We start from the raw sequence: 23,533 nt of genomic DNA on the forward strand, positions 1-23,533 counted from the left end.
TGGGTCTTTTTGCACGAACTTTTTTCTTCAGCTAATTTAAAAGGAGCCGAAGAACTCAGTTTACACCGCTCTCTAGTCTCCTATTTTGATTTAGGATCATGGTGATATACCCAAGTCTCATCCATAGCGATTCTCTAAGTCCACTTTATCCTGTCGAAAACGCTTTAAATGTTGCTAAGAAAGTCCAATTCGAATGTGTTTTTGTTCGTTTCTTAGCGAATGCGGCACCCATTGTGCACACAGCTACTATCTGAAACTCAATAGTTCCGTAAAAATATTGCTTATACGGCCCAATGAGATGCCTAGGGCTTTTAATTCATTCAGTTACTCAACAATTTTCCAATACGATATCCTGTATGTTTTCCGATTTCTGGTGTTGTTACTGTTTTTGGTCGCGCTTGGTGTGCATCGTGGTTAAGGCTTGTACGACCATGTTTAAATTCAAGAAACCCATTTTTCTACTCTACTAATTGATGGTGAAAAGACCTTATACATTTTCAACATTCGTTCATAAATTTCCTTTGTTTTTAAACCTTCCAAAAATAAAAATTCAATCACTACACGGAACTTGATTTTTTCCACTGTAGAAAATACTGTGACACGTCAATACTAAATGGCTGGTAAACAAAGAATGAATTCGCAGATTGAAATGGAAGTTTATACACGTTCATTTGAAGAGTGTACCAACAAAAAAAAATTAAGCTAGTAGCAACTCCTAGTAGCTTTCTCTTATTGAACCGCAAAACTTATTGAACAACCTAGTATATTTAGTAAATTGCACTTATTTGAGAACTGCGCTAATGATTTCCTAGTTTTACCAAAAGGCTAATAAGAAATTGCTTTAGTTTAATTTTTATAATAAAGTTACTCAGACTGAACTTTTTCACTTAGTATTTGTTTTTGTAAAACTGCATCTTTACCGGTTTTCTGATTGGCCATGAAGCATTGAAAATCTAACAAGTCAACTGAAATTCTAGTTCATGACTGGTATTTAGATCGGTAGCAAGCTTGACAATTTTTATGGCAGTAGCTATACCGCAAACAACTTTCGGCCTGTATTTAATTGAAATTTTTTTGTAACTTATTTTAGTTTTCATTATTGACATCGTAATTTTTAGCTGCTTTTCACACCTTAAAATTAGTGAAATGTTTTTGAATACCTCTAATGTTTTTTGATACTTTTGCAAAATTTCTGAAATGTTGGTTAGGGTCTTTTGGCAATTTGGTAATGATTTTTTTTATATTTTTCCTTCAGCCATCTATTATTAACAAGTATTAGATACATATATACCTTGCCCAATGGGCCACGAAATTGCAAAAAATTAAATTAAATGAAAGATTTAGTTATTGTCTCTTGACTGTTTCGCAGAATTTATAACATAAGTTTGAATTTCCTAATGATTCTTGCTAAAAAAAAATAATTAAAGGGCGCAGATTGAAACAAAATGTGGTTTAAAGCTAATAAACTGAAAAGGTTATACATACATATGTTCATGAAGAAGAAAAACGATATACAATGCGATATTATTACTATACCTATAAAATATATGTGGAATTTGTATTAGAAATAATTATAAAGCAATGTAAATTACCTTCATACATATAACTAACTATTAATATAAATAAATTCAATTAATAAACATTTTTGGTTTGATTTGCGAAATCGGTTGTAAACCACCAAAACTGTCAAATGCCGAGTGAGCCGGAAAACTTCGTAATCCGATGTTGCTTTGCGTTCACCATAACTTTTCGTAAAATTGTTATATATATATATATATTTTCCCGTGGTTCCTAGGTGGAACAAAGGGCCTCAAATTGTTATAGCTCGCTCAATTTTGCCCCGATTAGCCTGAAATTTCGGCAGATCATTGCCAAAGCGTCAGGCTTTCTAGGCATGTAAAAATGATAAAAAATCTGTCGTAAACTACCAAAACTGCCAAATGCTGAGTGAGCCGGAACTCTTCCTAATCCGATGTTGCTTTGAGTTCACCATAACTTTTCGTAAAATTGCTATAACTCGCTTAATTTTGCCCCGATTAGCTTGAAATTGGGTGCCAATTCGTAGCGGGCTTGTTCTCTTTGTTTGCGTAAAAAAAATGTATGCCTTTCTTTTGAATATTTAACACAAAACAAAAAAAAACTCTGTCTAAAATTATAGATTCTCAATTTACACTTATAATATATTTTTACAGTTGTGTTGTTTTCCTTAATTATCTACAAACGTTTTTGTTTTATCAGTATTGTCTTCGACGTCTTATTTCTAATATCACAAAAATTCCCAGAGTGATAGGTAACATCTGATTCTAAAACCACTACTATAAAATGCTATATCAGGTGCTTCCCACATCACCCGCATGCCGCGATTCTATGTGACGTTGGAGGTCTCGCCGTCGAGCCAACGTCTTGTTGCACAGCGTACACTTATATCCTTCGATGGGAGTGCTGCCCACATTCGATTGCATATGTAGACGAACATGTTTATTTAGATTACTCGGGTCACCAAAAGGACGTAAGCAGAATTTACATTTAAGTGGTTTGAAGCCCGTGTGAGTGCGTATATGAATTTTCAGGCCATATTTCCTAGAGTATACTTTGCCACAGTAGATGCAGAGGTGTCCCTGCTTGGAGGCGCCCATATTGCTAACGATCGCTTCGATTTGAGCGGCAGCGTTGAGTGAATTTGCTGCATCAATACCTCCTACGCCAGTGGCCGGTTGTAATAAACGCATATGTGGCAAAGCGCCACTAACTGATGCGATAGGTGGCAGATATGAAAGTGCGGTGCTTGGAGTTACTGCAGTACTGGCGCTGTGCGCATTTGGATTGCTAAACGAGCTCGTTGTAACAGCGGCGGTGAAGGCTATGGAAGGTGAGACAGGTTTAAATGCAGAGAAGCGGTGTAGTTGTTGTAGGTGGTGGTGGTGGTGGTGGTGTTGTTGTGGTTGTGTGGATTGTTGTGTTGATGCGGCGGGTTGTGGTGATGAAGCAGGTGAAATTGAGGATGTGCTCGAAGGGGCTGCTGTTGGAGAAGGTAGCGCGGGTTGGGTTAATGTTGCTGTTGCTGCAAGCAGCTGTTGTTGTTGTGTGTAGCTGGAAGCTTTAAGTGCGTAGTGTAGACGAATCCAGAGAATATCCATGGAGTGACGTCCGCAGCCTAGAGCCAAATGGATTTTTAGCGGATTTGGTGTTTCGAAAGTTAGTTGACAGAGGTGACAAGTGTAACGTTTATTGCCTTAAGTAATTGAAGTAGGAGAAATTGTAGTTGTAGGTAATTATTTGTTTTTTCCTTTATTTACTATTTACAGAAAATTGGAAAAAAAACGTAATGACACTCACCTTGTATATTAAGTGGTGTGAGAAATGGTATGGCCATTAATAATGAAATCTCCTCACCAAACCACGCGACAAGCTCTTCATCGCGTCCTATATCACGCGCAGTTCGCACATGCACCATACCGCCTGCTTGCAACTCGAACAGTGCATTGTAACTGTGTATATCCTCTGAGAGCTTAATACGTCTAAATAGTTCTGGACTCATGCGCAGCACATTGTCAGAGAGTGTGCAGTAAGTAGTAATGGATTGCTCAGCGGCCGCCGACCTGTTGTTTGAGCTCATTAGTGCGTATGTTGGTATCGCTTCGGACACAATGTCTTTTGGTGTGAATTGAGACAAGAGTACGCCTGTACATGTGGCACGTATTTTTGAACGTTTAGCGGTTGTCGCAGTGGAAGTGGTACTACGGGTACTAGCGCTGGTCGCAATTGCAGGTGGAGGCGAGTGAGTGCCTTCCAAAATAGGGGCTGTTCTTGTTATTGGTGCTGTAGCCGTCGATCCTCTGCTCGTGCTCGGTAGGAGGTGTTCAATGCGAAATATCATGTTGGTGCTGCGTTTGATGGAGCGGTATTGCTGTTGTTGTTGGTGCTGGGAGTGCTGTAATGTCGGCTGTTGCTGCGTACTAATATTACTGTTATCCAAGTGTAGTTGATGTGTGCTGTTGCCCGATAACGTTGGCAACATTTTTATAAAATAACTTTCTTGTAAGTTCACCAAAATTATATTATTAAAAGCAAAAATTTGTTTACTTTAACCAATTTATCTGTGCACTTTCGTGCGTTCTATTTGCACTCTGATTTGATTCTGCGTTCCAATTGGGAATGTCCTTGGCTTTTATATCAACGTCAGCCTTCCTCAATACCGACTGCTCATTTTGCCCTGCAACCACGTGTTCATTGAGACTCATTGAGACACATTTGCGACCCTTCGTAGCAAACAATACAGAAAAGCTAAACGCTCGCCAATTGGCCTTATCCTGCGCGCCGCTGCTATCGAACATTTCTGCTTAGAATTATTGCTTCTAGGATTGTTGGTGGCAAATTCTAAAGAACACCAATTTCTGTTCTCTCAATCTGTGCTTCTGCTACGGCCAGCGCCAGCGCATCGTTTTAGTTCCGCAGTTGGTGACAAGTGCAAGAATTCCCAGCATTTGAATGCTTACTGCGGCATACCCAAACATTCATATACGACACTATATCCACATCTACATGCACAATAACAACAAAATCCGCCGCACCAAACAACACCAAACACCGAATGTCAGTCAGTGCGGCAATCGCTCAATCTGCACAACGACATGGTCCAGCGGTGGTTGTTTGGCAGCAAGCAGCAAGTGCAACATTATGTTGTGCCACACTCTAAGCCATACGTACAGCAAGTGTTGCACGCCTCTGCTCCAAGTTCACCACTTACTTTCACTATCTGCCCAACGCAATCATTTGTCGCTACTTATGTGTAGATGTTGTTGTTGTTGCACATACATTTTTTTGTTGGTTGAGCCTTTTTGGCTTTTCGCATTTGATACTATCGTTCCTCCCCTAGTTATCACTCCGTGAAACGCTTAGTTGCGAGCGTAAAAAGGTTTTTAATTGAAATTAAACGATCGAGTGTCAATGTTATTGCAGTTTTTGTTTTTGTAGTATATTATTGTATGCATGTATACAATTTTTTTGTTGTTTCTATAATATGCTTTACTATGCTATACAAATCGCGCTCTTAACACATAGGTATGCACATACATGCACACGCACAAACATTGACATGCAACCCCTCCCTGTACATAAACCATCTAATACCTTAATTTTCGCATTTGTTTGTGGTTAAGTTTAGGGTTGGTCGCGATTTTCAGGAGCGCTGACGAGCGAGAACGGTTTAAGGCGAAGGCCTCGAAAAAAGATTTAAAATAAAAAAAATTAATTTGAATTCAAGGAATTCCGCGGTTGTCGCAGTGGAAGTGGACTCAGTGTTTTGACTGTTAGCCAATTGCTAAGATTTTCTAAAACGGCTTGGCACTTTTAGGTCCAATTATCAAGAAGCAAAGTTGCTGTTGTTTAAAGCCATGATATGAATTGTATAATATAACTGTAAGTATAAAAACGTTTCCTTTGGTTGGCCCAATGCTGATGCTTCGTTATAATAATTAGCTGTCGAGATGTTAGGTGCTTATACGAGTACCGGCATGTTGAAGTTTTCAAGATTTGCCTTCGCGCAATTTTTGATGCCACAGTATTCTATAAACTTATTATTGTAGTTTTATTTTCTCAAATGCCAAAGCGCATTTTAAAAGTCTGAAACACTTTATAATTTAAAAAAGCCCATATAAATATAATTGGTGTCTATCTCCATAAAGCTTCATGCGAATCTTGCATTATTCGTGTGTGCTGTAGGTATCTTTCCGTAAGCTCCTTAAAGTTCTCAACTGTTCTTTTATAGCTTCAACAGAATTAAGGCTTGTTTTCAAAGTGAATTTCTATATTACGAAACATATAGAAGTCAAAAGGGACAAAGTACCAGCCGTTAAAATGTAAGGGAATACGGAGACACTGAGCATGGCTTAAAACCTCTTGACACACAATGGTGCGCATTGTCTTGGAGAAGCACTTATGGCTTGTTTTTTGTTTTTTGGGGCGCTTCGAACGACTCCTACTCTGGCGCGAGCTCGGCGAGCTTCTTAGGTTGACAAAATATCAGCTCTCGGAAGTGAGACTTGGAATTATCTCGAGTTATTTTTGCGTTGGATGTATGGAGGATGAGGTGGAACCATCTCGGTACCTTCTCCTTAGCTGCCCTGCTTTGGCGGGGTTAAGATCCAAGCATTGTGGCTCTTACTTCTTTGTTACGCCTGCTGATATCGCTGGCGTTGACATTAAAAATGTGATGAATTTCATCAGCAGCACAGATCGATTAACGCAAACGTAGCACAGTCATCGTTCATAATCCACACACTCTGACACCCATCCTCCTAACCATCCCACCGCCACCTCCCCCCGCCCTCTCCTTTCATCCCATCGGGGTTCTCTTTCACCTCACCTCCTTCACAATAGTATCACAAAGGACGAAACCGTTTATCTTCGCCCAAGTGTTCTCATTCCTTGGGCAACCATTCCAACTTGACCTAACTTAACTTAACTTATGGCTTGTCCTTTCACAATTCGGATCGGTTTTCATTATTCTTTCATGAAGTTTAGTAAGAAAGTGAACAGTTTCAGTAGCGGATTTCCAAGTCTTCGTTGCTGAATTGTTACATTAGACATTTTTCCAGCGAAATAACAACTTTAATGCGAGCCTATGCGCGGCTGTGCCATTAAGGAATTGTTTACAGAAGGAGATATATTGTATTCAGGAGAAAAGGTCTCACACTAAACAGATAAGGCCATACAAATTTCAGCCTCAACCGCCCCTGTACTACAAACAGATTTTGGCGTACTTTATTGCCAACACGTTTTCATAACACATCTAATAATGTAACGTCGCTATCGTCGTAAATGTTGTTGTATGCATGAACTATTTACTAGCTTTGCAAACTTTGCATTCAACTAGGATGAAGCACAAGCGCGAATGCAACCATTGCAACCGCAATGGTTATAAGTGCCAGTATCATTTGAAGACCGCGCGGCGATCAACATTCATTTACAGTATAGCAAAAAGAGCACAAGAATCATAAAGCGTTTACCTTCCAAATCACTGTATCATCGATGGCTCGTGCCCTTTTCCATCGTCGACACTGCGCTGCTGTTATTGTGGGTAAATCTGTAAATCTCGAAAAACATGTGTTTCAGGTCACACCGCATACGCCACTCGCTCACTTTCATCATATGCCTACTTGTGTGGCTCGTGCTAGTAGCGTTGGCAGGGATGAAGTGAGTTGGTTGTGATTGTTTTGGTGTTTGCTTGTTTTATAATATTTTTGTTGGGTAGAAATTGTTTTGGCATTACGAGTACATCTGGTTGGGTTTATTTAGATTTTTAATTAAGTGCTTAAGGGGCTTTTGAAGGTTTGCAGGTGGAAGATTGTGTGGTGCGCATCGTTGGTAGCGCTGGTGTATTCATTTAGGGGCGGTGATGGAGACCAATGTCTGCATATTGGTGTATGCATGCAAGGCAGCTGCATGCTGTAGGTGTAGGAAAGTGAATTTAGAAGAAAGCGTGTGAACCCACGTTGTTTTACAAATTGGTGCAATTTTAAAAAATTAAAATTCGATATAATTATTTATGTTCATTTAAATATACGAGTAGGAAATACCACCTTGATCAAAAATTGTTTCGGAACAACCGCCAGGTGACTCTCTAAACCAACCGATTTGAGTTCTGTTCTGCTACATCTGCGATCAACATTACTACCAAAAATTTACGGTCATTGCTTGGCATTTATAAAAGTAATATCGTCTTGAGAAAATCTACATCTTCACGTGTTTTCGATTTTTTACAGTGTTAAAAAGGCAATCACGGGCTTCAATTTCTGACATCGTCGTTTATTATAACGCGATAGCCTTCGCCATTCACTGTTACATTGGCTTCAGCCCATCTTTGAAGAAATATGGGCCGATGATTTCTCCAGCCCATAGGCCTCCCCAAACTGTTGTTTTCAATAGATGTAATGGCTGTTCTGGAATAGCTGCGGGTCCCCTCAAATACGGAAATATTGCTTATTGACGTAGCTATTAAGTCAAAAATGGGCCTCATAATTTTTTACACAGCGTCGATTTTCGAAATATAGTTGTACGATTTGTAAACGTTGTTGAGGCGTAAGTCTTTCTATGATGAAATGTGAACGAACACTGAAAAAATTATGTATTTAGTTTGACAGCAGTCACGCGGGGTCTGCCAAAAGAATCCTATTGGAAAAAGTACACTCCAATCTGATCACGCTTTATATTGAATAACTTTAACCAAATTCTTCTTGTGGATGATTTCTGGTACTATCTTAAAAATTTACTATATCAATATGTGCCTAAGGGCCTAAACCGGTTTTGAATTGTCCGCTTAAAATCGCTTTCAGTTTTAAATCTCACCAACTGTGTGGATTGCTCAGTCCCCCTGTTGAAATTAATGATATCCATGTATAAATAAATAAAAATTTCTACTCATCAAAATTCGGTAAATATCGCTCTGTAGGTAGGTAGGTAGGTAGGTAGGTAGGTAGGTAGGGTGGTTGTCGTAAGACACACTTAGACCTTCGGCAGGTCCATTGTGATACCACTGGAGCTTATCCTTACTCTACGTGTTCCTTTTCGAACCATCCGGTTGCTTTAATAAACGAGCAGAGCTTCGTTAGTTTTAGATGGGCTATGTCCGCTACATCGGTTAGAAATGCTGTATCGAGAGTGCGCAGCCTTCTCATAGCTAGGCTTTCACACTCACATAAAAGGTGTCTGACTGTTTCCTCTTCTTCTGTATTAAGACAGCTTCTACAGAAATCGAAGTAAGTGAGTCCTAACCTTTTAGCGTGGCTGCCTATTAAACAATGACCAGTTAAAACACCTATCATTTTTCTTATAGATTCTCTGTTGAATCTTAGCAAGATCTTCGATCGACCGCTGTTCCAGTTCGGCCATGTCTGTCTGCTTAGTTCGCATGTTGTGAGGTTTTGCCAGATTGTATTTACCTGTTTTCCCTGTCTATAAGTAATTTACAAGTGGCTATGGGCATGGGTATCAGCGCCTAACCGAAGTATTAAAAAAAGGCTCAGTGTCATCACTTCGAGACCTGAAACCAAATGTCTCCCTTCCTGCGAATACATTGGCTTCTCGACAATGATTTGTCGCTTTTCGATATCTGAATGTTTGTTTGTTAACATCCCATAATGTGCTTCGTTAGAAACTGCAAACTGCTATAGAGCCAATACCCAGAAGACATAAGAGGGGCCTCCAATTCGACTACGTAAGCGAATTATCTGAAATCTTAATTGTCCTATCTGATCGCCCGCTAATGATATGATTGTTTGAAATGCTATATATGTACATAATACTCACATATGTATATGTAATTCAATACATTAACTAACTGATGTACTTGAATAATACAAAGTTATAAAATAATTCAAGTAATTTATCAGTCAATGATATCAGTGGAAAATATATAAATCTATTTCGTATGCTAATCGCTTTTCGCTACTTGACACAAGTACTTTACGAGTATTTCTAAGCATTCAGTAGCTATACATTCGATTGCTATCAAGATGCTGGGCAAATATGCACAATATGTTGGTGCAGCACAGTTGTTGCTTTTCGCATGCTGCTGATGCAGATGTTGCAAGTATTACGATTCCATTCTACAATAATAGGTGAATAAAATCTATGCACGGCTGCTGTGTTATTTTTTTGTTTTTCGCTTTGCGCATATTGTGATTGCCAACATTTGTTTGAGGGGTGTCATCAAGCTAATTTATCATTTTTCGCATCTAATGGCTAGTGGCCATACACACATCCATTCATAAATGGTTTCAAATATGAGTGCGCCAAGTGCATTTGCTGGCTTTTGTTTATTTAACAACAACTTAATCTGTTCGCAACCACAATTACCAACATGAATACACCACACCCGTATAGCGCTCACCCTCAACCAATATGCAACAGCGCAATCTGAGCTATTTTAGCCACTCAGCGCTGTCTAGGCGGTGAAGCTGATACGCATCGAATTTGCTTTTACATTAAATGCGCGTACAAATACTTAATAATGGTCTTTCCGTAAAATTCCAACAAAATTAAAAAATATATATATATGAAGCAAAAGTAACAACAACAACAGGCTTTTATCAATACTAGCTGTAGATGTGCATAACGGAATATGACAGCTTGTGCGGCGTTGCAACGAGTGCGTGCAAAATTTCGAAAATGAATTTTTTTTGGGACCAACAATTGTTGGTTTCTCGGCCGGTGATGTTGGTATGTAGCAAGTGTACAAACACCGACTTTACCATTTTGCTGAGGGTGTTTACTTGTTTCGGCTTTCGTTTGGCATGACTTGTGCGCCGTTGATGTTGTTGTTAGTTGTTCGGCTGATGTTGGTGTTGCAGGGTACTTGCTGGGTGGTGTTTTAGATCTTAGACCTCGGTGTGGGGTTGGAAATTGATGTAAAGTGCGTAACAGAGTTTTGCACTGTCAGGGCAGCAGGACGTCAGTTGGGTGAATTCCCGTGACGATTAGTGTTTTAGGATAGCGTTGACATCATTTAGCACTGTTTCATTTAGCGAAGAAGGGAAGTGAGATAGGCAAGATATGAAAAACATTAGTTAATAATTTTAAAATGTAGTTAAATTAATGTAGTTAATTTCTGGGGGATAAGATCCTTCTCAATATTATTGGCAGTTATGTTTATTTGTTTCAGAGTCAACACAAAGCAATTTTCAGCAGAATCATCAAAAAAAGGTTTCAAGTACGGTGGCCCCCATGGCCATTTACTTGCTGTCCCCGTAGCTACTCCATTCGCTCTGATCACTTCACAACTACGTACCATACACCCGGAAAAGGAAACTTTCTATGATAGAGATAACTCTATGGAGTACAAAGATCAGTTTTCATAAAGGAGACAACATTTCCGGCTGTTTTGGTTGGTGCTTGACATAACCTTCCCTTGGAAAGTTTGCTTGGATTCTGTTACCATCTCTGGCGTCCTACCCACATCCGTTTTTTCATAAAACATGAGGCCTGTCCCTCCAAACGCCTTACTGCACATTTATTATTGCTATATAATATTCGCTTATGCTTAGAACACAGATGCTCAATGCACTTGTAGGAATATCTCTCTTCCATATCATGATAAAGATGGAGGCTCTCCTAGAATAACTAAGACTTAACAATATTTCTGACAACATAATCGAAAATTTCTCAGGACATATGGAAGTCGCAATGCATAATAAATCCTGTAGTGTAATTGCAAGATGCAATGATTCCTTCGCTAAAGATTTTTGTAAAATACAAGATACATATATTACAGTGTCCGATACTCGAAGTGTAACCAAAGATAAAAATTACTTTTATTCAATTCAAAGTAAAAAATGTGTGAAAATAATACAAAATTAAGAACCAATTTACTTTTGCTCGATATGATTATGGCCTTGAGACGGTCCAAAAACGAATTGCAAGCTGTCTGAATATGACTTGCAGGTATTTTGGCCCACTCGCGGACAATGGCTTTTTTCAGCGCCTCTAGACTGGTGAATCTTTTAGTTCGGACCTTGCTCTCCAAAATGGCTCAAAGAGAATAATCCATCGTATTCGCATCTGGTGTATTTGAGAGTCATTGAGTGGACATTATGAAGTTCGGAAAGTTGTTTTTTTAGCCATTCTTTAGCCATTTTACTCGAGCTTTGTGGGACGGTGCCCAGTCTTGTTGGAACATTCATAGTCTGCCACCGAAATGTTTGTCTGCCCACGACTTCAAGGCAACCTCCACAAAACTTTCCCGATAATATTTCACATTTACCTTGACGGCAGGCTCGATGAAAACGATTGGAGATCACCCATCTGCGGTTACAGCGGCCCAAACCAGGTACCGCCTCCTGGTGGCCAATCGATAACTCAAATTCTCGTATGAACAGTCGGTCAAATAAACCCTATCGTTTTGGGAGTTACGAAATATTCTGAATTTGACCGCATTCGGCCAAGCAAAGCAACTTCTTCGCTCTCTCAAGTTGTTGTTGTTGTTGTTGTAGCAGCATAAAAATTCCCTATACATATACTGGGAATGCTGCTGATGTGACAGTCAAGTGGCCGGATATATAATAAATCCGGGTCGTTCCGGTTACGTACAACCGACTGTAGTGGGAGCGACAAGTCTGACTTGTTGCTGCTTTGGTGTGAGATCATGCGTCTTTTGGATCTTGTAAGGCTTGGCTTAGTCAGTTCTTTCGCCATTTGATTTTTACTTCGTCGGGGATTTCGCTCAAGTCGCTTCTTCACTTTTGAACCATTTCACGTGATGTTGCAGCCTTTTGATGACCACCTCCATGACGTTTCGCGTTGCCACCAGCATCATTGTAACGAGTAATAGTGCGATAAATAAAAACTTTATTTACTTTAAGGTGCTAAGGTCACGAACAATCGTTGGTTGTGATTTTCCATCCAAATATAATGCAATCACACTATTACATTTGAAATCCATTACTGATTTCCTTTTTTCGCGTTTACTCTCGGAAAAATGCTTCCGTGCACTTGTAAACAATGCTCTGGACGGTCATTTCGCCAACTAACAGACAGCTGATGCCCGTGCATCCGTGCGGTCTGAAGTTGGTTACATTTCGAGTGCCGAACTCTGTAGATAGGCCGGTCTGGAAGCTGGTAATCCATATATTCAGCCTGAATCGGGAATTTTGTACACAGATGGGTAGCAGCCTACGGGCATCTTTTGAGCCGAACTTTAAAATACCAATATAAAGACCGCAAGCATTTCAAGCGGAGATCCATGACATAGAAAAATGTAATATAGTAGTAGTAATGTCTAGGAAAAGCAAAGACTTCGAAGCACATTTGTATTTTGGCAGACAGCCAGGCACCCCTTTGTGCACTGCATTCTGGCACAACAACATCTAAGCTCGTTGCGGAATGCTTCACTCTCTTCAATGCCTCGGAAGCATGTAACACCATTTTTTTGGCCTAGGTCCAGAATATGAAGTCCATGACAACAACGGACGGGCAGACTGTCTAGCGCAATTAGATGATGCATCAAAATTCAGTGAACCATGCGGGCTTACCGAAGTTCACTTAAAATAAATTATTAACAGATGGAAAAACACAAAATTCATACCACAACCGTTTGTCGTTTTTGCGAGCTGGGCGATGAAGCGCCAGAGCACATCTTTTGCAAATGTGTAGCGCTCGCAAGATAAATACTAACTCACCTAGGTAGAGTGACTCCAAATATGACACAAAAAACCCAAGGATAATAGATATACCAGATGTAGCAGTACTTCATAATCCAATAAAATAAAAATAGTATGATTACTAAAAGAAAGTTTCGGGTCTGGCTCTTTGATCTTTCATTTCGCAGTGTGTAGAACAATATTCAAAATGACATAAGATCTATTGCGAACATTCGAAGTCTTCGCTTACGTCGTCTTAATGCATTTGTTTATATTTAAAGATAGCCGGGATCTCAAGCGCTGCAAATGTAGGGCGTCAATATCACGTTGCATTCTAACCTCATCAAATAAGGCTTTGATAACAGCAAATACCTTATCTTCATAAAGAACAAATAGAGGATCTTGCAGGATCTCTGAAGAAGCCATATCATCTATCTACTAATGGAAACTACACAGCATTAGTTGGATAAGTAGGTTTTTATCCACCCCATAAAGCAAGAACGAAAACTAAAATAGGCAAGTTTTCCTTTTAGTATACTGTAAGGACTTTGTCCAAGGCTTTCACGAAGCAAAGACATGGTAAAAAAGGCAAATAATAGATTTATGGAGGTTGAATTAGTTTTAAAGGTGACACACATATGGCGCTATTTATCACTTTATCGCGTTGGCAATACTGAATATATATTCATGACAAAGCCTCATCCCTAGGCTTCTTTATCAGTATCTGTCATTTCGCTGAAGTATAAACAACGCAGTGTTTTCGTGCTCCGAGTATGACAACTTTCGTGCCGTCGAAACGCAATTTGCGGGAAGCTTTGCTTTTCTGCTTCAATTTGAAAAAAAAAAATACAGCCCAAGCCCGTGAATTGCTGCAGGAGGCCTACCCAGACCATATTCCGTCGATTTCAACATGTGAGTACTGGTTTCGACGATTCAAAAGTGGTGATTTTCACACCGAAGACAAGGAGCGTCTTGGCCAGCCCAAAAAGTTCGAGGACGCGGAATTGGGGGAATTGGTAAACGAGGACTCGTGCCAAACCCAAGAAGAGCTTGCTGAATCATTGGGCGTTGATAAATCAACCGTTTGCAAGCGTCTAAAAGCGATGGGAATGATCCAAAAGCAAGGACATTGGGTCCCGTACGAGTTGAAGCTGCGCGACGTCGAACGGCGATTTTTTACGTGCGAATTGCTGATCGAGCGACAAAATCGGAAGGGTTTTTTGCATCGGGTGGTGACTGGCGACGAAAAATGGATCCACTACGATAAGCCAAAACGCAAAAAATCATGGGGTTTGCCCGGCCACGCATCAACGTCGACGGCCAAGCAGAATATTCACGGCAAGAAAATCATGCTCTGCATTTGGTGGGATCAGGTCGGCGTCGTATATTTTGAGCTGCTCCAACCGGGCGAAACAATCACGGGGGATCGTTACCGACTGCAATTGATGCGTTTAAGCCGGGCATTGAAAGAAAAACGGCCGGAAACGGTAAAAAGGCACGACAAGGTTATTTTGCAACATGACAACGCTCGGCCGCATGATGCTCAACCTGTCAAAAAATACCTTGGAACGCTTGGCTGGGAAGTGTTACCCCACCCGCCGTATAGTCCAGACATAGCTCCCTCCGATTATCATTTGTGCCGGCATATGAGTCTCGATTTGGCGGACCAGCGGTTCTCCTCGTACGAGGCTACCAAAATATGGGTTGAGTCATGGATAGCCAAGCAGCGGCCAGAATTTTGGAGAAACGGCATCCGGAAATTGCCCGAAAGATGGGCGAAAGTTGTAGCTAGCGATGGCCAATACTTCGAATAAAATATTTTGTACCGTTTTTTCACAATAAAGCCCCAAATCTTCGAAAAAAACCTTTAAAACTAACTCAACCTCCATAGTATGAATGTTTCTTTTACTATGCACTAGAAAATATCAGAATTAGTTGAAAGCAAGGGCTTATGATTCCCATAATTCTTTTTCTTACCACTTTTAAGAATAGAAGTTATGGAAGTTACTTTCAATTCACCAATAAATGTACCTGACGCATGAGCCCATGTGTGCCCATCCGATCGTTGGCGCGCTGAATAATTTCAGCAAAAATGTATATTTGAATAAAACTTGGTAAGTACATATATAGTAATACTCTTATGTAAGTACATATAGTATTACTCTTTGTCCAAGGTAAGTTTCTATTTGCAACTGGCACAAGATATTTCGTTGCATGGTGAATTTAATTCTCCAATTCTCTAATTCAATAGAGTTCAATTAAGGCCACCTTTGTTTGTTGTTTTCCCAATTGCGCAATTTTTATCTTTTATGTTTTAATAAATCAGTTACTTCAGTGAAGGGTTCTCTGAGCGACTTGTGGAGCAGAAGGTATTTTATTAAAGTCGAGTAACTCACACCGCACAAAGGGGTATAATTTCTTGGCCGAAGTGTTTGTTGATTTCGACTTGAGTTGCTTAGAGCAAGAATGCAAACGGAGGTAAGTTTAGCTAGATGAGCTACTCGTACAAATATTATACCTAGGGACTCATTACGGTGCCCAGAGAGATAACAAATGCGCTGAAAAGTCCCGGACTTAACACATAGCTGCCACTATTTAAGTTTCATGGTATTCTATTTATTAGTTCCTGTGTTAAAAGTGGCTACTTTTGTTATTTTCAAAACAATGGATCAAAAAGAATTTTGTGTTTTAATTTTACACTGCCTTTTGATGGGGATAAATACCGTTGAAGGGAAGCAATGGCTTGAAAAAGTAATGGGAACTCCGCTCCATCAGAAACAACAATAAAACGATGGGTTGATCACTTAAAACATGATCGTAGAGACACCGATGATGTGGACGTCAAAATGAGGCGGTAACATTAGAAAACATCAAAAAAATCCACAAAATCGTTTTGAATGATCGAAAAGTGAGGTTGCGTGAGTTAGCTTACATCTTAAAGACATCAAAAGCACGTTTTGGCTTTATATTGCATGAGCATTTGGTTATAAGAAAGCTCTGTTCAAAGTTGGTGGCGCGTTTGTTCATTGTTGACCAAACACAAGAACGTGTTGATGATTCTGAGCAGCGTTTAGCCATGTTTGAATGTAATAAACTGGAATATTCGGGTCGATATGTGACAATGGATGAAACAGGCATCCATTAGTTCACTCCGGAATTAAAACGATACTCATCTGAGTGGCCGGCAACATGTGAACCTCGTCCAAAACGCCCGAAAGCGCAACAATCGGTAGGAAACGTTATGGCTTCGGTAATTTGGGATGTGCGTGGTGTAATATACACCGACTGTCTTGAGAATGGAAATACTATCAACAGTGAATATTAGACAACGCACCGTATCACAAGTCATTCAAAGCAATGACAAGACTACATGAATTGAACTTCGAATTACTCCCACATCCACCCTTTTCGCCAAATTTGGCTCCCAGCAACTACTGCCTGTTCGTAGAGCTAAAACAAAAGCTTGCTGGTAAGCAATTTCGCTCGAATAAAGAGGTTGTCGTCAAAAAAAAAATAGCCCAAATTATGTTGATGACTAAAACTTATTCTTAACAAGGCCTGGGACTTTTCAGCTCATGTGTTACATAATTAAGGAATATTTTAGAAACTGAATGACAGAAAAACAATTTCACGAACTTTGGATGTAATGTCGAACCAGCAAATGTAAAGCGAAGACGGTACAACTACCGCTTAGTAAAACGTATATTTCAAATTACTAATGTGGAGTGCTTTTGGGAAAACTTCATAGTCTAGGAAGCTGATTTAAATACCACGGTATTATTGAAATTTTATTATTTGTTAAAAAAAACGGAATTATTTGAGAATCATGAAGAAGGAAAATTTATGTAAGTAGCTCATCGTGACCTATAACACCTTCTAAACTATTTAGGTGATAGATGGTTTCCGGATTTTATGTAGAAATCCTGGTAAGATTTTTCACATGGAATAGTTCGATTTGTTTAAAAAATGCTGCATTTAAATAATTATGTACGTACATTCATGCGTCTGGCAATTTCACTTTTTTACACTAGCCTAATCTCAATATCTGCCTTGTGGTAATCTGGGAAAGAGTCAGCTGCTTTCTTGTGCTACAAGTAAGTAGGACAAGTTCGTCATGTCATCATTACTTATTTCGACTCACTGAGTTTCTTCTGCTATGTGCTTCATCTGCTTATACGATACCGCTTTGTGCGTTTACAGAAACAAACGAACAAATACGATTTCAAATTGGCCAGCTTAATGTGGAATCTACATAGAACCTTTGAAAAAACAAGAAGGAACTTGTAATACATAGTCAAGGACTCGACAACGCACGCTGTTATGCTGGCAAAAAGTTAATAGGCGTTCATTGGTTTACTGCACCCTTGTTCGATACTCGTACCTATAAGGCGCAGTGCAAGTGTGGAAATTACATTCATTGTGCATTAGCAGTGCGTACCGAGGATGATGAGTTAAACAATGGAGGGAGTGGTCTTGTTGCTTCCGTGGTGGTTATTCGGATCTACGCATAATACAATTAAGGACAGGAATAAGCACACACACAAATATATCCTTATATGTGTGTATGCACTCTGAAGGTTCTTGCGAGCAGTATAGTAGAACATGCTACGTTGCAGGTGTTGCCGATGTTTTGTTGTTGGTGGTTTGATTGCTTGATTCTTCAACTTCATTGAGAGTTGCCATATTGCTGCTCTATATACAGTGGATTTTTATTTGGAAACCTCAAACTATTTCGCTTATTGTGTTGAATCGAATGAAATGAAAATTCAGTTAGAAAAACATCGTCAAACTCAGCTATCCGTGAAAAATACATTCAAATCATCTTTGCAAACATTGCCTCAGATATGCCATGTATATTATAATCTTGATATTAAAAACTAAGATAATATGAATTTATAGAAGAATTTGAGGATTCATCTTTTCGCTTTTGATGCGAGTTTCGGTTGTGTTCTATTTTAGGATGGCATCGCTACGCCCGAAGAAGTTCGCTCAGGGATTTAATTCCCAGTACTTTGGGTGTTTAAACTATAAGAGGAGAAGCTAATTATAAGGTTAAAGATATTTCCTATGAATGTGATGGAATACATGAGCTCCTTATTTATGTGTTCATAATGAAACGCTGTTCCACTGTATCGAAACTTTATAGTAGAAATGACCAGTTTCGGAAATGTTGCAAGTTTTGCCAGAATTGATTAGTTTTTAGAAGATTTACTGCAATATAAATAAATCTCTGTTAGGTTACAGGTGTTAATTAACTAATGTAGCATTTGCCGAAATACCCATATTCAGATGTTGATATTTTCGGAGTGAATCTGTTATTTTCGGTGCTCGTCTAAAGTCATATTGATTTACTAGTTTCGCTTTTGATAAATCCCAAAGCTGTACTTTTCTCGGCGCGTATAACGAAGCAAGAACAGTGACCAGGTACCCATTTGAGTTATATCTGGTTCATAGATGGGATGTTTATTAATAGTTGAAGACAATTCCATATCAACTTGGACTTGTGCAGGACATGTGTTTGTTCAGCATCAAATGGGACGTTGTAAGAGCGTTTGCGATCTCAATCATGACGAAACTGCAATACATTGATTGGGAAAGTAAAGCTCAACGGCGACAATAGCAGCAGCATACCACGGGCGACGAACAGCTTCAGACAGGCAAACAATCGAACAGACGCTTGAGATAAGCACTCACTACAGTATCAGATAGATGACAAGAGCATATACCATTTACTCCAAAATCACTGGGGAAGAAATGGATATTATCGAAGGCGTAGGAGGAACCTGGGCGCAGGTATCTGTTATGTTAGCAGACATAAGCGTGGCACAACTCTGATGTAACCCGGAGTGGAATTTAGCCAAGGTGGAGGGTTGTTATAGCATTAGTGGAAGCATGCCCCACATACCACTGGTGCGACGGTGCCTTTGATGATGTTTCTGACATTTTGACTTAAACCTCTTTCCAAAAAAAAAAAGCAAAAAAAAGGCATATTTAGCAATCTACTCCAGCAGAGCAGAGATGTCCTGCTTCCGTGGACATCTGTTCCTTTGCGGTAAAATATATTATATTAAACTCTTATCAACAGCATCAAAACCAATTAATGGCTCAGAACCATATAAAGTATGGTATCAGGTTTTTTCTTAAAATAATTTAAAATTGTAAGAGTTAAACAATGCAGATTTATTTCCCAGCATATCCCAACTTTTGCAGCCATTTCTACTTTGTTTTTATTCCCTATATTTCAAATTGCAAATTGTGAGAAAAAATTTGAAAATTTTATTCTCTTGCAACCTGCAAAATCTTTACAAGGAATATTAAAGTTTCAGCAAATATTAATGAATGGACCTGATGAGACATATTAAACAAGCTTTTGCATAAGATGCAAATAAATAGTCGTGAAAGAAGTGACCTCCTAGAAATTTTAAGCGCATTCTTAAAAGAGTAGAGAATTCGCGCAGAAAGTGCCGAATGGATTCTGTTCCTTCTTGATTTCTTCAGACCCCATAGAAATCATTATGGGGGACCCTGAATATGGGAGTCATATGACCAATAAACCAATAAGAATTCTTTTGTTAATTTTGAAATATATCATGGCTCTTAAATTTTCAATCTGCGAATATCTAATTTTCTAATCAATAAATGCCCCACTTAATAACTTAATGCATTTCAAATATTGAAGCTGGCAGCACTTTTCGTTTTATCAACTAAATGCGCTATTTTAAATGATTTTTAATTAAAATTAGAGTTTACTTGTGGCCCAGCGGGTTTTGTTGTTTTAAGCGATTAAGTAAGGCGTCCTGTAGGTAAAAATTTAGGGTGAGTTTAGATGGAGTTGAAAAGGTAGGAGAATTTGTGTTGATATCTATTTATCAGTATTTTATCATTTGTTAGAATTAGTGAAAAGAGATTTCCTATTGCAATGAATAATCTTTGCTCAATTTATTCCACGATAATTTGTGCACTTTGAACTCGAAGTGAGTTGAGCTTCTTTAGAGTGGGCATGACGCGCACATTTTCACATAGTTTACAGTCTTTACTCGTATTTGAGTTGGGTTGCTTTTACGAATACTTTCAATTTGCTGTACGAGTATATGTTCATCATGGAAAAGGGTTGTTGTCGGGATGTATTCTAAAAATGTAAAATGTTTATTCCTCAAAATAGATATTATCGCCTTGAAAGTATTTCTAATCAACCGCAACGCTATATTTTTGAAACTTTATTTTCGGTATAGTTCAGAGCCGTCTTCGATTTTTCCATTATATTCATTCGGCTGTTAAAACGCGTTTCTCGTAATGGTTTTTTGACTCAATCAAACAAATAAAAATCACAGGAAGCCATATTAGCTGAATTTGAGGGCTGTTGGATGGTATTCGTTTCGTTCCTGGTCAGAAATTCACAGCACAAAATCCGTGAGTTTTTTTCCTACAAATCCTTTCGTTTTTGGCGAATTGCTTCACATAAACGTCTCATAATGGCCCAAATAATAGTCTTTATTAAGGGTCTGGCCTCCTGGATACATTTTTTTCTGTGAGCATCACTTTCTTTTTTGACTGAAAACGCCGTGATTGTTTTTTTTGGTCTTGGTTTATTCGGAACTCTTAAGATTTCGAGTCGTTCTCATAAACCCACGTCTCTTCTTCAATAATGATGCGTCTGATAAATATCGGGTTGGTTTCCATCTTGGAAATTATGTATTTGGCGATATCAACGCGGCCCCTTTTTTGCATGAAATTCAGGTCCTTTGGGACCAATTTTGCGGCAAGACGGCGCAAACCCAAATTATTAACTACAATGATGGATGACTCTTCCAGCTTTTGATGGTTTATTTGATGAATTTTGATACATTTTTCTTTCAATTTATTGATGTTTTCATCAGTTTCAGATGTTAACGGCTTGCCACTACGTTCATCTTACTCGCTGGATTCACAATCTCTTCTGAAGCGTTCATGACACTCGTAAACGGTTGTTTTCTGTAGAGTATCATTGCCAAAAACAGTTGCTTAATGTTTCATAAGTTTTCACACCATTGAATCCATTTTTAACAATACAAACTCGTTGTTGTAAATTCAAATCAATTTTTAAAATTGTAAAAAAACGAAAATACGTGCAGATCGTATCGTGCATGGGGTAACTTTTACGAATATGGCGATTCAATTTTGGTTAGAATGTTAATCACAGACCACAAACTAGCCTAACAAAAAAAAAAAAAAAAAAAAAAGAACAGAACTGAAATCAGTTGACTTAGAGCGTCACCTGGCGCTGGGAACTTTTAGGTAAGGTACGTACCCCGACGAGGTGGCCGAAGTGGCAAACGCATACACTGATGCTCTGAAGTCAGCTGAAAGAAACAACCCTGGTGAGTCGCGTGATCACTGGCCCGGTATTAAAAACATTTTTATAACTGCTGCTAACAACCACATTGGTTACATCAAAACAAACCGAAAAGAATGGATATCCGACGAAACTTGGAATCTTATTCAACAACGGAAAGCTGCCAAAGCCGCAATCAATACCGCTAGAACTCGAAGCGCGAAGCCTGATTCGCAGAGAAAACACAACTTACTAAATCGCATGGTTAAAAGAAGCGCGCGTTGCGACAAAAGAAGACGAATCGAAAACATTGCTAAAGAAGCACAGGCCGCAAGCGAGACACACCGCAGCAGGGACTTGTATAAAACAGTGAAGCAGCTAGCGAACCGCCCGTCTACCACTAGTAAGCCAATCCGAGACGAGAATGGTTCGCTTGCCAGCTCAAGTAACGACCAACTCAAAGTCTGGGAAAACTTTTACAAAAATCTACTCTCCAACACTGATGGAAGCAGCAATTTACAATGCAATTGCGCTAGACACGCTGATAACGATAGCGTTCGGACGCAATGCCCCTCCATGAAAGAAATTGCAGATGCAATAACAACATTAAAAGCCAATAAGGCGCCTGGCATTGATAACGTCGCACCAGAACTATTAAAGGCAGACCCAATTACTAGCGCTAAGCTCGTTCAACCTATCATCGAACGCTTCTGGTCAGACGGGCACCTTCCAGGCGAGCTTAAGGAAGGAGTTATAATAAAAATTCCAAAAAAAGGCGATCTCTCGCAATGTACTAATTGGAGAGGAATTACACTTATATGCAGCGTTAATAAAATCATTGCCCATATTATAAATAAACGAATCCACGAAGCTTACTCGACATCAATATTTCGTGAAGAACAAGCGGGCTTCAGGCCACGCCGATCATGTGTTGACCACGTAAACAGCCTCCGGGTAATAGTGGAGCAAAGCGTGGAATATCGGTCACCGCTTTATTTAATATTTATCGACTTTGCTAAGGCATTCGATACTCTTCGTCACGACGCTATTTGGGCCGCGCTCCGATGTAAAGGCATTCCCGAAAGAATGATTAATCTCATTATAAACTTATATACGGACGCACGCTGCCGAATCCTACATGAAGGACAGCTAAGCGAGCCAATAATTGTTAAAGCTGGAGTAAAACAAGGTTGCCCGCTCTCTCCAACTCTCTTTAACATTGTCCTTGACGCCATTTTAGGTCAGGCTCTTGCTAATCAGAGAGGCATCACATGGGGTCTTCGTGGATCCTTAAACGACCTCGATTACGCCGACGATATTTGCATCCTTGCGCACAACTACGACGACATGGCACGAAAACTCAAATCGATATCGACACTGGCATCGAAAGTGGGACTCAACATCAATGTTTCTAAAACCAAGGCCATGCGCATAAATGCAAACAACACGCGCCCATTCCTACTAAACTCAACACCTTTAGAGGAAGTTCAAAGTTTCTGCTACCTAGGATGCATTATCTCAACCTCTGGCGGCTGTGCGGAAGACATCGAAAACAGAATAAATAAGTCGCTGCAAGCATTCGGTCAATTGAAAAACATCTGGAGCTCCTCATTCTTGTCGCGTGGCACCAAACTAAAAATATTTAATTCCAACGTCATATCCGTTTTACTATACGGATGTGAAACATGGAATGCTGCGCCACGGCTAATACAACGCATGCAATCTTTTACAAATCGCTGCCTTAGGCGTATACTAAAGATAAGGTGGCCAGAAACTATAACCAACGACAGACTGTGGGAGCTGACGAACCATACGCTCATCAAAACAAATATTCTGAAAAGAAAGTGGAACTGGATCGGCCATACGCTCAGAAAACCCGCACAAGATATCACGAGGCAAGCCATTGAATGGAACCCACAGGGATCACGCAGAAGGGGACGCCCAGCGCATACTTGGAGAAGACAGCTAGAGAAGGAGATAACATTAAGTGAAATGAACTGGAATGAAATTAAAAGAATGTCATTGGACAGGGACAGATTTAAGAGTTTTGTTGTAGCCCTATGCTTCACTATGGAGTAAAAGGAATAAA

At 39.5% G+C, this 23,533-nt stretch overlaps 1 protein-coding gene across 1 annotated transcript; it reads right to left on the reverse strand.

The window, feature by feature from the left end:
* Window positions 1-2,330: 2,330 nt before the first annotated feature.
* On the reverse strand, window positions 2,331-4,018 carry LOC129242037 (protein snail-like). The gene is made up of 2 exons (XM_054878597.1): window positions 3,337-4,018; window positions 2,331-3,232 (listed from the first exon to the last, which is right to left on the reverse strand). The coding sequence occupies exons 1-2, from the start codon at window positions 4,016-4,018 to the stop codon at window positions 2,331-2,333; spliced, it is 1,584 nt and encodes a 527-aa protein (XP_054734572.1).
* Between the last annotated feature and the right edge of the window lie 19,515 nt (window positions 4,019-23,533).

Source organism: Anastrepha obliqua, chromosome 3 (assembly GCF_027943255.1).
Source record: "Anastrepha obliqua isolate idAnaObli1 chromosome 3, idAnaObli1_1.0, whole genome shotgun sequence".
Taxonomy (NCBI): Eukaryota; Metazoa; Arthropoda; class Insecta; order Diptera; family Tephritidae; genus Anastrepha; species Anastrepha obliqua.

What these genes read in the sequence shown, in the direction of transcription:
- LOC129242037 (XM_054878597.1), bottom strand. Translation starts at nt 4,018, where the DNA reads ATGTTGCCAACGTTATCGGGCAACAGCACACATCAACTACACTTGGAT. An exon ending in CACACCACTTAATATACAAG is followed by an intron (nt 3,233 to 3,336) that starts GTGAGTGTCATT and finishes CAATTACTTAAG; the next exon opens with GCAATAAACGTTACACTTGT.